The sequence below is a fragment of the Otolemur garnettii genome, unplaced genomic scaffold, assembly GCF_000181295.1.
Source record: "Otolemur garnettii isolate 467f Iridium unplaced genomic scaffold, OtoGar3 scaffold00002, whole genome shotgun sequence".
NCBI lineage: Eukaryota > Metazoa > Chordata > Mammalia > Primates > Galagidae > Otolemur > Otolemur garnettii.
In genome coordinates, this window is record NW_003852397.1 from 10,306,133 (window position 1) to 10,323,280 (window position 17,148).

Sequence of the window (17,148 nt, forward strand, 5' to 3'; positions counted from 1 at the left end):
AGAACTTTGGGACAAGGTCAATTTTATGAGATAAGATAGTCTCTTAAATAATAAGAAAATAGCATTTTCTCGTTTCATGGCACTAATTCAGCATCTGAATTAAAGAACCAGCGTTCCCTTAAAAAAATGCATAATTGATCCTCTACTTCCTGAAGCTTCACAGCCATTGGTACATTTTCACACATTCATCTTTTGGCTTAAAATCTATGAAAATGGCGAATGACAAATTCTGAATCAAAGGAAGACTAACTCTTTGAGAACAGCTGAAGTCACTTTTCCCCACTACCATTATCTCTTCTTTTTTTTGCAAATAGCTTAAAAGACGCAACTACGTAGACAGCTGTTTTTTTGTAAATTTTCAGTAGAAAAGGAACTGCTCTTATATTTGGTCACATACTGCATATGCACAAGTATACATGGATAAAATGACGTGGAGAGCTATGTCTAGGAAAAGTGCATATTTTAATCTGGAGGAGACCTTGTGTATCTCCAGGCATAACACATAGTGTTGTACCACATATTGTTCTAGGGCCAGTTCAATGTCCTTCCAGTGATCTGGTAAAATTTCTGATTGAAAGGGTGAAAGAATTTGCGCAATTTGGTAATGACAGAGGGGTCCACCTCTGGATGAATGCGCCCCTTGCTGCCCGCCAGGCACTTGTTAAAGATAATGTTAAATCGCAAGCAGTAAAACCCTCTGGTAGCATTGAAGTATAAATTGTATTGGCTTATCCTTGGAGGGAGATTTAGGAACTTCTCCACGAGCTGAAGTTCTGGCAGAGGCTCCATGATGAGGCGATCCCCATCCACGATGTGAAACTGTTCAATTGGAAAGTATTTCAGCCACCTTTCCAGATGTTTGGTGTAGATGCTGGTTCTTACCGCTTTGTATTTTGTGTTCACTTCGCAAGTATTCGGATCTATGGCCAGCTTCTCAAACTTGTAATAAGTCTTGTTCTTCCTCTCCTTCCCCTCTAGCACCTGAGTGTAATCAGAAATAGCTCTGGTGGTGGGCTCCCTGACAATGATCAACAACTTGATGGATGAGTTCATTTTGTAAATCCTTTCCGGAACCTCCTCTGTGATGAAATATGCTGGGCTTTTTTCAATTGTGATTTGCTGAGGGTAGGAAAAAGGCATCTTTTTCCTATACCACTCAATGCCCTTGGCGTAATTCTCATCATTATCAAAAAAGTGGATCTCTTGAGAGGCTTTGACCACTGCCGGATGGAGGTTCAGCATTTCAAGCAGGGCCCTTGTGCCTCCTTTCCTCACCCCAATGATAATGGCCTTGGGGAGCTGCTGCACCAGGTCATGAAGGCGAACCTGCTCCTTGGAAGCGTTGTTCTTCCGGAACTCATGTAGCAGGCCACGCTTAAATTGCAGAGCTCGGAGAGGGAATTCTGCCGGACCTCGGGCTCCACCCAGTCGGCCTTCAATAGGGCAAATGGGCTGTAGCCTGCGAGCAACAGAGAGACACTTAAAGGGGTTGCAGTGAACTCATTTTCTAGTTCCTCAGTCAGACTGAGCCTTTAAATGCATAAATAAAACTGCTGGTTCCCAGCCTGCTGCAATCTATAATGAACATATGTTTGGGAATTTTATTTTAAGCAACCTTGTATTAAATGGAGCACACATAATTGATGAGTTTTTTTAATTAGTGCTCCTTAAAATTTTTATTCACCAAGCACTTAATTGACTACAGAATGCACTTATGTTCACAGTACAGGATAGACAAGTGACACCAGCCACACTAACAGCTTTTTAACAGCTCACCAGTTAAAATCCTGTAGAAAACACGAAAGACTGAAGACTCTAATCTTCAGTGTGGGGGTTGAAGGGCAGCTAGGAGGCCACGCGTTTCGGGTTTCATGTGCTATCATTTTCTTACAGCTCAGCGACACTCAGGTGGCTCTTAAAAATCTTTAGGACACAATCCAAAAAGAGGTCCCAGTCTCTGCCTTTGGCTATGTGCATCATTCTAAACTTGGCACTTGCTGAGATTTCTGTTCTATGAGAGTCTCTGCCCTTGCCCTTGGGGATAGCCAGAAGAGCACTGTGTTTCTTCTGCATCTTTCTCTTTCTATCTAAAGCGATCGGGTTATGTTTTGACTTTGCTGAAAGTAGGAACAAACCCAACTGCCATCAGCAAGTGTTATATATCACCTGCCACGCCTCGGACCAGAAATCAACAAGACCTTGACAGGCTGGAAGCCTCAGGTCTTCACTGTCAAGCCCCTTTAAATCAGGGACTCCTAAAGGAGGGAATGCAATGTCTACAGCCAGAAAGGAGAATTTTCACTTTATTATTATCTGGTGTGATGAATAACCACGTCTGCTTTCCTCAAGGAGAAAGGTATGGTTAACAGTTACAACGATATTAGACTGGAGCGGCTTGTTTAATTTGGCCTCGTAATGGTTAGCACACTGAGTTTCCTTCTAGGCATGGTCTTAAACTGAACTGAAATTTCTTATACTTACCCTAAGTTAATCTGGGGAGCTATTTTAGCCTTCTTGGTAAAAGGAGACAGTATCAGTCAAATGGCTGTTAATTCCTCCAATTGAAAGCTTCTAGTTATTCTAATAATTTGGATATGAGTTATCCTAATAATTTGGCAATGAGGCCGATGTTTGTTTGTTTCAAGAGACCCTATTGTGTCTTTCATGTCCTCCAGACCATGCCCAGACTGCTCTTGGTTTGCGCTCTGTTTAAACAGCTATCTGTCATAATGCTTGAGGAGAAATATAAACATAAAATATGTTTCTGTGTTTGTGTTTTATGCTTTTTTTTTTAAAACGAAGTTTTGTTCTCTTGCCTTGGCTAGAGTACAGCGGTGTCATCATAACTCACTGCAATCTGAGACTCCTGGGCTCAAGTAATCTTCCTGCCTCAGCCTTCAGAGTAGTTGTGACTAGGAGGGGTATGTGCCACCACGACTGGCTAATTTTTGTGGCTGGTCTCAAACTCCTGCCCTCAAGCAATCCCTTTCCCTCAGCCTGCCAGAGTGCTAAGATTACAGCCATTGTGCCTGCCTTGTTTTTTATGGTTTTGAAAACAATTCATGTGCATTGTGGAAAGTGTGAAAATACAGAAATTATTTTTTTGATGGAGTTTACCACAGTTAATGTTTTAGAGAAATATGTATTTTGTTTTTATACCTTGTTAATGGGGTTAATTACTAGAGCTCTAAAAGAGAGACATACAATTATCAACAGACACAGAGTCAAAGATGTTTTTCATTGTGACATTGTTTGGGATATCGAAAACTCAACCTTCAGCTCCTCTTTAGCGTTGAGAATTAAACCCTAAAGCATCCATTGATGGATTTCTGTCTTAAGCACCTAGAACAATTTTAGATTTTCTTAAAAGAATTGAGGAAATAGCCGCTCATTTCATAGGACTTAATTCTCTCAGAGAACACTGGTTGAAAGAGAATGACACAAATGGTCTCTTCCCTGTTGGAATGGAATTTCTCTACCTCTAGAATGGGCCATTTTCCTTCTTTATTTCCTTCCTCTTTCAACCTTCTACCCTGGGAGATCACGCCCTGGAGAACAACTCCCTATCTTTTTTTTTTTTTTTTTGAGACAGAGCCTCAAGCTTTCCCCCTGGGTAGAGTGCCATGGCATCACAGCTCACAGCAACCTCTAACTCCTGGGCTCAAGCGAGTCTCCTGCCTCAGCCTCCCAAGTAGCTGGGACCACAGGCACCCGCCACAATGCCCGGCTATTTTTTGGTTGCAGCCATCATTGTTGTTTGGCAGGCCCGGGCTGGATTTGAACCTGCCACCTTAGGTGTATGTGGCTGGCGCCTTAGCTGTTTGAGCCACAGGCGCTGAGCCACAACTCCCTATCTTGATGTGAAGACAGGAGAAAATGTCACACTCCTTCCCACTTTCTGAAGAGCAGGTTCTGAGCCTGAGTCCCTAACCAAAAAGCATACAATTTTAGGATTAGAAGGGGCAGTACAGTGACCTCTGCCTCCCCAGAGATCAGGATCTTCAGTTACTGGAGGGTTGGCCTCAGTAAGCCTGTGTCAATTTCAGACCTAATTTTTTCAAATTGGCAAAAAGTGAGAGGTTTTGAGAAAGACCACCAAGCAATCCAATTCCTTATCAAAGCTGTCCCCTTAGAGATTAGAGCCTGGGTTAAAAATGAAAGGAATCATCAACTAAATAATGAATGTGTTAATGATCATTCGATTGATTTCCTCAACAAAAAGCAAATGACTGGAAGCTAATTAAAGGTATGGGGAAGAGCTGGATATAAAAGTTTCATTATGGACATAGGACAATGATACCACCTTCAAGGCGTCTCACCCATCATCAAGTGCTATGCTGGGAAACTACTTGCGTTCAGTGATGAGCACGGATTATATGTTTCCTCCAGGTAACAAGGTGTGAGCAGGATATTTGCTGAGGAATTTCAAGCATCAAAGGGGTTTACTTTACCAGTCAAAATTGATAGGGGCTGAAGGAAAACAAGGATTACTGCTACATTGTTTCTAAATATGTATTGACGAAGTCTACCAATTAGCTTGAATTTTGAAAGGAAAACTGAAAGGAAGATATTTCCATTTTAAAGTGTGGTTGTATTTTCACTGGCAATGAAAATGAAACTCATGGAGAACAAATATTTTAGTCTTTCCAGACCAAGAAATCAGTTTTAAAGGGTAAAGAAGAAAGTCTCACATTTCAGAAATTAACTTCTCTGTCCTTGCCACACGCTCCAGGCAGAGAACAGTCCAGAAACATTTAACCTGAAGTTGGCTGATGTTGCTGGGTCTTCTGCAGGCCTAGTCCCTCTCAACTGTTTACCTTTTCAACCTAAACTACATCTGCAATTTTTCCTCCATGGATTTTTCCATTGCTTTCTGGGCAATTATTCTGAGCGACAGCCTTTTTGTCTGGTATGTTCAGCTCCTAAAAACCAGAGCTAATTAACATAGTTAAAACTCCCCAAGCCTGTAGCCATCTTTCTAGGGCGATGGATTGCAAACTTGATGAGCTGCTTTCCAGGCTCATACATAATTTTAATGCTCCTGATAGCACATTAATTGTCCACCCATAAATTTCAAAATGAAGATACACAGACGCATCATCACAGTTTTGCTACAGCTAGAGGTCAATGCCAGATGCACACAGACCACATTGAGCTGCAGTAAATGACATCTTTACTGTACACAGCTTTCTCCTTCTCTAAAAACAAGTGTCATCGCACAGAGAATACAAATGGGTCTTGATGGAACAGCTTGGTTGAGCAATGTGGATCTCTTTCTTTTAAAGTCTCAATAAATCAAAATCAATACTGCAGAAAAGCATGTTTCTTGGGAATTTTGAGAGAGAAAAACAGATGGATAGACTTAAAATTATGTCCTAAGGATGTTTAAATCAAGATTTACTTAATGTCACATGGACATAAGAACGTTTAATCACCCACCTATCCAAGCTCCCAACTCTGGCGACTAGATACAGGAGACTGCCAACGGCGAGGCTTCCCAGCACCAAGAGCTTCTGTCTCAGCCACACCTGCTGTTTGAATAGCATGGCCCTCCATCAACCTTCAGGACGGCTGTAGCCTGAGGGATGGGAGAGAAGGACTCATTAGCAGTCATCTCTTACCCATTCTGTTCCTTGTCACAAAGCCAACCACAGGCTGGACAGCAGGTGATGGAGTGACGCTATCCAACTTTGACAATTTTTATGGTATAACTGGCAGTATTGAGCAAAACTTACCTTTCTTTTTCTGGCCCTTGTTATGAGATCATATACTAAATAGAAGGGGCAGATACCAACAAGATAAAACCTGCCAGCCAGACAACTGTCAAGGTAAAATGCATATAAATATTATATATAAAATATGCACTATTTTGGTAAATCATGAAAAGAATACCAGTAACATGAGCAACTTGAGGTTTACCAGCAGGCCAATCATGAAAATCAGGGCAGAAGTTGAAAAAGTTCAGTAAATTATTCCTTTGGGCGTAACAATGACATATTATTTTACTTAGATATTTTTTGTTTTAATTTGTTTCAGGTGTGAATGGAGGATGGGATTGAGATCACAGTAGTTACTTACTGAGGTTATCAGTGGCTAAGTATGAGGATCTCACATGTTTGAGGACATGGCTCTAAGGAATCTGGTGCTTCCTTTCATGCCCTCCTGCTGGGTCCTGGATTCTGAAACATGTTCAGACAAGATGTTCCTGCTATGTGACCTCTCCAGGCTTTCCACACATTTAAACAGGTTTGGCGATATTGGTCTTGCTCCTACATTAAGAAAGTAGCTTACCCAGAAGCCTTATTCTCTTACACCTGAAATCAGGCCAGCTGAGGAGTGTAGGGCTATACTAGTGCTGTTATTAAATTGGGGGGAAAAATGCAGGCTCCCAATTCAGCCTTTCTTATTAAAAATAAATCCGATCTTCCTTTCAAGATAAGATTGTTTGCTTCTTATTGAAATTCAAAATAGCAATCCAGGAAGAGGAAAGCTATAGCAATGAGTCCTGGTCAGAAACTGTTTGCTGGAATGTCATTTTCCTATTTGCTATGTGAAGATTTTCTCTGTGTGAAAGGGATACCGCAGGATGGATTGATTGATCTATTCATTCATTCATGAAGAAGAAACTAAGCACCAATAGCATTTTCAACTATTGTAGGAGGTTTATGCAAGATTCCAAAAAAGATTCTGCAAGAGATTTAGTTACTGGAAAACGGATAATATGACGATGGAATCATGACACAAGCAGCGAACACAACCCAATTCCTGATGACGTATGAATAAATGATAGAAAAATAAAATTAAGGAAAAAGTCAGAGAATGTGGGCATGGGAATGTTTTCCTTGTGGAATGTACTGCAGGGACCGGAGGGGAAGCTGGAAGAGGCTGTCCCAAGGGAAGATAAGAGCAGCGTTCATCCAACACACGGCTGACAAATATGTAGCGAGCATGTCTCATGGATAACAGCGTTCTACTAAACAAACCTGGTTCCTGCCTCCTGTGAGTCCTTAATCTAGTGGAGAAGACAGACAGTAAGCCAGTAAATCCACATGTAGGATTAGCATGGACTTATAATAAATGTGAGCCAGTAAATCCTAGATACAGGATTAATGTGTACTTGCAAGTTGGAATAAATGTGACAAAGGGGAAATTACAGGATCCCGTGAGAAAGAGTAATGGGAAGAACCTACTTCAGTCCTTCCTGAAGAAGTGACACTTGGGCCCATACAGGGAGGGGCAGGAGCCAGGAGGCAGGAGTGGGGAGAAGTGGATTTGGGGCAGAGTAAGCAGCAAAGGGGTTGAGGAGGGAGGATGCTTGGCCGGTCTGAGAGGTGAAGGAAGGCTAGTGTGTAGGACGCAGAGACTGAGGGGGCAGAGGAAAGGCTGAGAGTGAGAGCAAAGAGGGAGCAGAGAGAAGGGCATTTGCAGGGGACTGGGTGAGCCTGTGGTTCTGGCTTAGCAGGGCTAAGTCAAAACCAGTCTCTTCCTCTCAAAAGTCCAGGCCCTTCTGACATCCCAGCATGGGCACTGCCAGTTTGGCCTCTTCCCTACTCCTCACATGCCTTCACTGTCACCTCTGTGCCTTTGTCAGCTTCCAATGTCTCCTTCTTTAAGACTCCCAGACCTATTGATCTCTTCCTAGGGAGGATGATCTTGGTAGATATGGAATTTAGGGGCAATAAATGATCTGAAGACGCTTTCCACTGGTGGGTAGGAATGGGTCATGTCCATTGTGTAGATAATTACAGGGCCAGTGGGTAACAGCTGGGCTTGGTAATAAAAATTAGAAGACATTTGCACATAGAGAATGAGTGTGCAGTTGTAAAGTGACCTCATGGTGAAACTCTGTTCAAGGTTAGCTGGCAGGGGAGAGAAGAAAAAATGACAGACCTTGTGAAGGTTGCAGAGGAAGTGGTCTACAATTTAGGGGACAAGACTGTCAGTCCCCTACTGCAGAGTACATATCATCTGGTAGATATATTGGGCCGTTCAACCTGACTGAATATGACATCGCTACTTTTTGTACTGCCACCGAAGAGCTTGCAGTGTCGAGGTCCCACTGAGAGATTGTCCCTGACAGAATAAGGTTACTAAGCCACCCAGGAAGGATCCCTTTCTTGGAAAGCATGTCCCTCCCAGGAAATAGTGAACGGACCAATCCAGACTTCCCTAACATTTTCCCATCTACCTGCCCAGATAAAGCTATGGACAGACCATTCCTGGCTGCCCTAACCGTTTAAATCCCTGTCCGCCATAGCCCCGGTGTGGATTTCTCCCTCATCAGGAATCTCACCCCACCTGCACCTCAGGTAGAATAAAAGCCAATTTGATTGCATGAATTGTATCTCTGCCTTCCTTTCGTTCTCGTGCCTTGGAATGATTTTTATCTTTGGGTCCAGAACCTTTCAGTCCCTTTAGGATAAAACCAGTTTTTACCATAGAGGTTTTGCTCTGTGGAATAAACTCCTTTTTTTAGCCCCATTTTTCTGTACCTGCGATGTCTTCAATATGCCCACTGGGGCCTTCTCTCTTTCCCTCTTTTTTTCTGGAGGCTGAATTTTGTCAGCCTTTTGTTTGCAGGATGGGCTTTGCTCCTGTCTCTGTCTCCTCTCGTTTTGGCAGGCCCATCATACCTTCCAAAGTATCTTCCCTTCTCCTGTGATACTGATAAGAACTAAAATTTTCATTTGAGATCTCAGCTAACAAGAGTGAGTCATCCCTGCTCAAGGGCAAAGACTACTGGATTGGGAGTCCAAAGCCACACATTTTGGTTTGACTTTGTAGTGGAAAGGTTTTTGTTTTCCTCATCTGTAAAATTATGATAGATAATGTCTAACTCACGAGGTTGTTACACATAAACATTGAGTGAGACGTTGCAGAATAGAACTTTGTGGACATCTGGGCATTTTATATTATAAAAATGAAGCATTATTTAGGACTTCAAGAGGCAGAGAAATTAATTCTTGCAATGCATCTTAAAGAGGAAAAAATGAAATAAATGCATTTCTCATGAACAGTGTAATTAGGTTCTGAAAAATCTAAGTCCATTTTTAAGCATAAATAACTTTTAATGGAAAATCTTGTTAAACATTAGAATACTAATGTTATGTTTTTTTGTTCAAAGCAAGATGGTGTGTGTATGTACATACACACAAAGTTAATGCTTCTCTAATTGAACCAAATCTCGAAGAATTTTTGAGAAACGAGGAGGCCAAGGCAACAGTTTCTAATGGGGCTCTCTAGGAGACAAGCAAAATCTTACTCTGTTTTGTAACCAATCTCTGACTATGTACTAAGAGAAGGTACCGGAGCGGCCCCTGAATCAACGTTCCTCGGGGAAAAACAAAGATACTTGGTTAATTTAACATGCAATTTGCCTCTTTGGTTTTCTGTAACATCATGAAGTATTCAAATCTGCCAGGATGATGTGTCAAGACCTGGGAGGTTGTTGTTCTTGGTCTAGGAATAGAAGACAAAGGTAAGTCACACCATTCAATCCTTCCTGACAAGTTCTGTTATGCTGAACTTCACCAGCTCCAAAGTGCCTGCTTTTTATCTATGCCAGATTTAATGGCTATTTTAATAATCTTTCATCAGAGCAATCATACTGGTAATAGGCAATTTATGTAAAATTAAAGTTTTTAAAAAGTTCATTTCTTTTTATATAAAAAAAGACCCACAGTGACAGTTAAGCCCTCATCATCCTCAGTTTCTAATCTCTGCATCTTTCACTCCACGTGCCAGACAGCACAGTGACAATTTCTTCTGACCACTAACGCTTCAACATGCACAGTATCTCAGCTGAACAAAACAGAGTATCTAAATAACACAGGATGTGGCCAGAAACCAAAGGGACATATGGGTGTTTCTCTAAGCTAGGAAAGAAATGATTCCCCAGGTGGAACAAAGAAATAGGGGGATTCACAAATAATGATAATAAAGACATGTTCAAGCATTGCTCAAAGGCTTGTACACATGCTCTACCACAAGCCCCTGGTAGCAGTAAAAATAATAACAGGAGCAATAGCAGCAAAGTTCATTAAAAATGACTGAATGTATATAGCAGAATTATTCCAGGGAAGTCATAGCCCTCTTCTGAGTATTAGCTCATTTATCCTGGCGACTGCCTCATGAGGTGGACAGAAAGCACATTTATTGAGCACGAGGCTCTCTGCTATTTTCTTTTACCTTTATGATCTCATAGAATACAACAGACCGGTGTGACATTATCTGTTTTATCTTTGCTGGTGACGACTGAGCAGAGACATGAGCAGACTTTTTTTTACTCAGGACTATGGCTAGTTCATATAGAAGGATGATTTAAATGCAGAATCATCTGAGCCCAAAGAGCATGGCGCCATGATTGCAGTGCCACTCAGAGAGCTCTGGATGCTCCCCCAAGAGAGTCTTAATACATATCTGTTCACTGATGGACAAGCATGGACGAGACCCACTAAAGTCCACCCAAATTACCTGCCACTGAATCTTGAGGTAGAGGATGGGGAGGGGAAGAGAGAGTAAAAGAGAAAAAAGTTCCCATGAAAGGGCAGGTAAAGGGGACCATTTGGGTGGTTTGAATCTGATGAAAGCAGGGAGAAATATTAATAAGTAAAGGGCATAATAATCATAATGAAAGGTAATGCTTCCAGAGTTTACAAAGGTTTTCTCATATTTGCTATGCCATTTGTAATTAAAACTGACCAGAACCATGAGCGTCCCACTTGTTCTCCCATCATTCAAGAACTAAATTTCCCTCTACAGGGTTTCATAGATGATAAAAATCACATTGGATTTGACTGTCCCTTGTCACCCTCTCAGATTCTTTTTTTCCTTTTCTTTTCTTTTTTCTTTTTTTTTTAATTGAGCCAGGATATCATTCTGTTGATGTCGCTAGAATGCCCTGGTGCATAGCTCACAGCAACCTCAAACTCTTGGGCTCAAGTGATCCTCCTGTCTCAGCCTCTCGCCACAAGGCTCAGCTAGCTTTTCTAATTTTAGTAGAGATGGGGTGTCGCTCTTGCTCAGGCTGGTCTTAAGCTCCTGAGCTGAGGCGACCCAGCCACCTGGGCCTCCCAGAGTGCTGGACTCCCTCGGATTCCTCTGTGCCGCTCTCCACAAGATCTTGTCACATCAGTGTGTTGCCTCTGGTTCTCCCTCCCACAGCTCTCGCTCTCAGTATCTCGGTGACTGGCTCCCTACCTGCCCACCTGTGTTACCTACCTACCTGCCCACCTGTGTTACCTACCTACCTGCCCACCTGTGTTATCTACCTACCTGCCCACCTGTGTTACCTACCTACCTGCCCACCTGTGTTGCACAGGCCAGAAACCTTGGAGTCTGTCTTTCCTGGCTCCACTGTGCCCACTGCCGGTCCAATCAGCTGGTGAGAGTCTATCTCTGGTGCTGCTACAAGCCCCCGGCTTTGCTGCTGTGGTTCGTGACTGCCTCGGTTTGGGCCAGGTCTTTCCCTCCTCCAGGTGTTGGCCTTCTACTTGGTCTCCCCACTATTACTAGATTTGTTCCTGTCTCAATTTGTTCGCCATGTTGACTCCATGGTAGTCATTCCAAACGGAAATTAATTATACTGCCTCCAGCTTAATATCCTTTTCTGGGTCCCTGTAATCCAAAAAGTTTTAAAAGACCCTTCATGCACGCCCACTGCTACTCCATGTAACCTCCATGGCTTACAAGTTCAATTCAGAGTAGCTTGCAGTTCTTTTGAATAATCCATGACCAGTTTTGCTTCAGGGACTTTCTTCAGATGGTTGCCATTGCTTGAGAACACTAACTGCAGCCAGGCACAGTTGCTCATGCCCATAATCCTCCCACTTGGGGAGGCCGAGGCAGGTGGACTGCTTGAGTTTGAGACCAGCTTGAGCAAGAACCAGACCCCATATCTACTAAAAATAGAAAAATTAAGTGGGCACCTATAATCCCAGCTATGTGGGAGGCTGAAGCAGGAGGATTACTTGAGCCTAGGAGCTTGAGGTTGCTGTGAGCTATGATGCCATGGTACTCTAGCCCAGGGAACAGAGTGAGAGTCAGAAAAGAAAGAAAGACAGAAAGAAAGAAGCAAGGAAGGAAAAGAAAATACTAACTGTGCCTCAGTTAACAGGTCCAGCAAAAGGGATTCCAATGGTCTGCCCCGTAGCATTGCGGTGAGGAATAAATGGGCACGTCCTGTTAGGCACGTGGTAACACGCGGTAAATGGTCACCACGATGGCAAATATTGTCTTCTCTCTTTCAAGAGCAAGATCTCTTAGATTCTCATCTTAGGTTCCTTGGCAAAGCCTTTCTTGATCACCTAAGGCAGGCTTAGATATTCCTCCTGTGTGTCACCACAGAAATCTCTATTTGATTCTGTTGAAAGCAAATTGTAATCATTTACTTGTGTGTTTCTAACTAGACCCTAAGTTCCATGAGGTTAAAGAATACATCTTATTCATTACTGAATTATCACCGGCATTTAGGATCTTACTCAGTAAATAAACTGCTGGATAATCAAGTCGGTTCTTTGGAATGAACTTTGAATCTTGTAACAAGCTATGGATTCTGGATACCACATCTCTTTAGATAACAGGACTTAACCTTTGCGGAGTACTTTGCAGACTGTGTATAAATCACATCATTTTTAGCATATTTTTATTTTGAAAAAAATGCATGCTCATATAGCCTTCATCTGGATTCATCAATTATTAGTGTTTTGCCATATTTGCCTTATTTTTTATCTAGCTCGATATAAACACCTGGATATGTATATTTTTATAGATCTCTTATTTTTACTCAGCTGTTGGAAAATAAGGGGCACCTCTCATTGTAGCATGTTAGAAGCCCCCACCTCATGCTCACATAGCCCAGTGTTTAAAAGCAAGGCAGTGAAAAAACCCTAGGGAGGTGAAATGCTCTGCTCAGAGCTTCAAACTACTCATGTTGGGGCTGGCAACTGCTAGTCCGGGGCTTTCTACGTTGTGCCACTCTGCCTCTCTATTAAGTTCACGGTAAGTTGAAAATGTTACAGCTTTGACTGGTCGAACTGGAGATATCCCTCATGTTTTCTTCCACTTTCAACTTCTAAATTCTGAAAAGAGTTGAGTATCAAAAGTAATAGATCACTGGCAAAGTGGTGAAGAGGAAAATACTCTTAAGAGATTTCTTGTCTTGTCTCCTATTTTACTTTCCTTAATTCCTATAAAGAAAGAAAAAAATTGAAAAAGCTCTTTTTGTGTCCCAACAGGAATGGTGGAGAGGTGTGGTGATGCCCACCCAGCGGAGCGCAAGAGCTGGCCCCCACTTGGCTAGCCGGTTGTTAAAGTCATTAGTAGAAATCATGTTCTAAGAATTTACAATTAAATTCCTTAAAAAAGAGGTGATAAATATGAAAAACTCATTATTTCTTATTTTACTGCATTTGGCTATTGCTGATGCTCTTGCGGTTAAATCTATAGTCTCTGCACACTGGGGGTAACTTCCCATCTCTTCCCAGCCCCACACTCAGTGCATTCATCTTGTTAGCTTAAAATTCCACGTTCAGTCCGTTCGTGTGGGGAGCTTCAGATTAGCCATGGAGGATTTATGCACCAAAAATTGACAAACACTACAAACCATCCTCCCCCCAGGAGCTGGTCCGTAAGAGTTTGTGAGCACATCACTGACTATGGCCCATTCATTTTTGTTTTGTACATTCATTAATCAGGTCTTTGCCAGGTACCCACCAGCTATGCAGGGTGGGGTCAAGGGCTCTTGGGAAAGCAGAAGGTGGTGGGCCTACCTCTCACCTCCCTTCTCTTTCTGGCCTCCTCCTCCACTCTCCTGTCATTTTACAGAGGCCTTTTTTTATTTCTGAGACTCCTGTGATCCTTTTCTTTCTGTTTTGATTTTTTCATGTCCCTATCTGTCTTCCTAGCTTTGCTGCCACCTCCCAGTTTCTCCCAGCCCCTGTCACTGACTATGTTCTCTAAATAAAAGGACTTAAAGGCCAGGCATGGTGGCTTAGGCCTGGAATCCCAGCACTTTAGGAGGCCAAGGTGGGAGGATAGCTGGAGGCCAGGAGTTTGAGACCAGCCTGAGCAACCTAGTGAGATTCTCTTGCTGCCAAAAAATAGAAAAATCAGCTGGGCGTAGGGCTGTGAACTTGCAGTACCAGCTACTTGAAAGGCTGAGGCAGGAGTTTGAAATTGCACTGAGCTATGATCATGCCACTGCATTCCATCTAGCCTAGAGGACAGAGCAATACTCTGTCTCTAAAACAAACAAACAAAAACAAAAGAACTTACAAAGAAAAGAATGTAGAGCGATTATTCTTTAAGTAACGATAACACAAGTATAGCTAAAAATCTTAGTAAATCTTTTTAAGTATTTAATAAATCTACAGAATAATTTATAATTAGCTTGTATGTAAATTGATGCTAAAAGTTTCCCATTCTCCGGCAGGCTAACCTTTTCTTCAATTGCAGTATTAAAATTAGTATTACTAACATGCTTCCATCTTTCTACTCGGAATCTCAGATCTTCCTTTCAGTGCCAAGAAGCCTTCACCAAAGTTTGACACTAAGAGAACTGCCCGTGTTACCAGTCATCAACAGATATTTACTGAGGACCTGCCATATGTCAGGCACAGCAAATGCCAGAAACAATGCAGAGACAAAGAGATGCAGACTCTCCCTTGTTATGGTAGTTTTCTAGTGTTCAGGGTGAACATTATTTTTTCTGTCATCCTGGCTAGAGTGCAGTGGTGTCACTGTAGCTCATTGCAACCTCTAACTCCAGGACTCGAACAATCCTGCCTCAGCCTTCTGAGTATCCAGTTATTACCAGGACTGGGTAATTTTGGTCTGTGTTTAAATGCAAGGATACGGAATTTCCTGTTAAATACGCAGCTCAGATCCCCACAGTCCAGGCTGCTGGACTTGAGTCTTACCTCCTGCCCTAAGGTCTCCTTCTCCCTTGGAGGGCCTTTTCCTTCTACTCAAGTAACCACAGTCAAACCACTTTTCAAAAGGTACTGCTCTTCCTTTGACAAGGTTCTTTCATTTAAAATCTCCCGTAAAGTGATGCCTTCCTTGGGCATATTTAGAGCAGACATTGCCTGCAGCCAGGCATACGCAGGTACCTGCGCCTTCACAGAAGGCTTTGTGCCCAGAATGGCCCTATGCTTGGTTTAACCTTCTACTGTTACTGTCTTAGAATTCTCAACATTTCATTTTTCTCTGGGCCTCACAAATTCTGTCCATGTTCCTGTAGCCAGGCCTTCAGGGCAGAGAGATAAGCCATGTGTGGGCTGTGGCTCTGCATGGTGGCACCTCTGTTTCTCAGACACTGAGCCTGAAGGCACAGACACTGTCTTAACCCTGTCACGTGGAGTCTTCACATCTTCCCACAGAGCTGGGAATTCCACTCGCCTTTATTTCTCTCTCTTCATTCTGTGATCTTTGCTGAGGCTCATCTCTTCCTTAGGTAACCAACACTGGGAATGGTGTCCACTTTCAAGAACCTAGTAGCCACTCACAAAGCCTTGGAATCCTAAGTGCAACAACCACAGAGTAGGTGCCACACACACCAGCAGAAGGAGTTCCATTACGATAGGTTAGTGTGTGAGTGTGGGGGGATCCTGTGAGGTGAGGAAGGCAGACTGGCCATCAGGCAGATAAGAAAATGCAGAGATTCACAGACAGTGGGCTAATTGTCTCTCCACTCTGTTCCTTTCCAGGTCAAACAAGATGGGAAGCTCAGACTGGGTTACTCATCTGCTCTGTGACTGGGTAAATCACCTCTCCCCTGATCTTTTGTTTGTTCACCAAATAGACAAAGGCCTTGGAAGGCCGGAGTTCAGCGATCCCTCTGAGTCTAAAATTCTCTGTTTCTAAGGGATGGTACCCGATTAGCACTAAATGAACGTGCTGAGAATAAGATGAATGCACAAGAAAGTAAAGAGGGAGGAAATTAGTGCCTGCTGTAAATTTTAAAATGTTAATACCCCCCCGGTTTTAAACAGTCTTGCCCTCTTGAAAGACAGCCACACCACGTCCCGCTACCCATTACCCTGAGGAACAAGCCTTTCATCCCAGGACATAAAACTTATTGAAAGGAAACTGACACTAGAGAAAGATTCTACTGAAGAGCTTTCGATTTGCCCTTCTGTCAGGGAGCCCATAGAAATCCCATTCAGAAAAAATTAACCAAAGGCAGCGGAGGGAAATTGTTGTAAAGAATTCATTTTTCTTCTACTATAGCGATCACGTAAGAGAGCTGTAACGAGGAAGAAACAAATGAAGACAGCACAAGAACAGGCCAGGAAAAGCAGAGTTCTGCCTGTGTCAAGTTGAACGTGGAGATGGGGTATAGATTAAGAGGAAAATGGACACCATTTCTTAGTAGATTAAGCAGGAAATGTATCCATCAGGATGCTCATAATTGCTCTATCAAATGGCTAAGGAAGCTAGTTAGCTCTTTCTTTCTTCAGTTAACCATGGAGGGTCAATGTTAGAAATGAAAAGAAAAAAGCCCGATAAATTATACAAAGCTGCAGAGTTTAATAATGCCCTGTGCTTATCCTCGCGGGAGTTGCTGCAGGAGCAGCTTTGAGCAAATTCCAAATCGTCAAATGGGTTCTCCATCCCTTCCCTCCATTCAGCTTTTGATATCACGCATGCATTATTTATCACAGCTCCCATGATTGCCTTGGCTTGAGCAGTCCTCTGGCTCTCTATCTGCAGGAGGATACTCATTTTGCATTTGTAATTATCAAACTTAAAAAGGAGCCAGTTAACTCTGCTTCTGTCCAGGGGCCTCATTTAGGAGAATGATGTCTTAAGAAAAGATATGGTAACTGAATTTTGTTTTGGCCTGGAATCCCAATTACCCTTCATCTCGGTAACTCACTGATATATGTGACTAATGCTTATAGAATAGTGTTCCCTACCCTTCCCCAAATTTCTTATCATTTCATTAAATAGTTGAGTTTAGTAAATTTATCCTACTACTGAGTTCAGAAATAGAATCTTTCCTTCTTTAATCTTGTGTTTATCTAGAAAAGTGTGAGTTGGAGAGGTACAATTATACAGGTAAGTAAGTTAGTATATGTCATCCAAATAGATAATTCCAGTGACTAGGCTCCTGTGAAGAGATTAAGTTAACAGGCTAAGCCCTTC

At 42.5% G+C, this 17,148-nt stretch overlaps 1 protein-coding gene across 1 annotated transcript in view; it reads right to left on the reverse strand.

Annotated features, from left to right (window-relative positions):
- Window positions 1–350: 350 nt before the first annotated feature.
- The window catches only part of HS3ST5 (heparan sulfate-glucosamine 3-sulfotransferase 5), a 116,170-nt gene continuing 99,372 nt past the window's right edge, over window positions 351–17,148 (reverse strand). Inside the window, exons 2-3 of the mRNA XM_003781603.2 lie at window positions 5,440–5,578; window positions 351–1,459 (exon numbers count right to left, since the gene is read on the reverse strand). Coding sequence (XP_003781651.1) covers window positions 526–1,459; window positions 5,440–5,546 — 1,041 coding nt within the window. The 5' untranslated portion in view covers window positions 5,547–5,578 and the 3' untranslated portion in view covers window positions 351–525. The remainder of the gene's footprint in view (window positions 1,460–5,439; window positions 5,579–17,148) is intronic.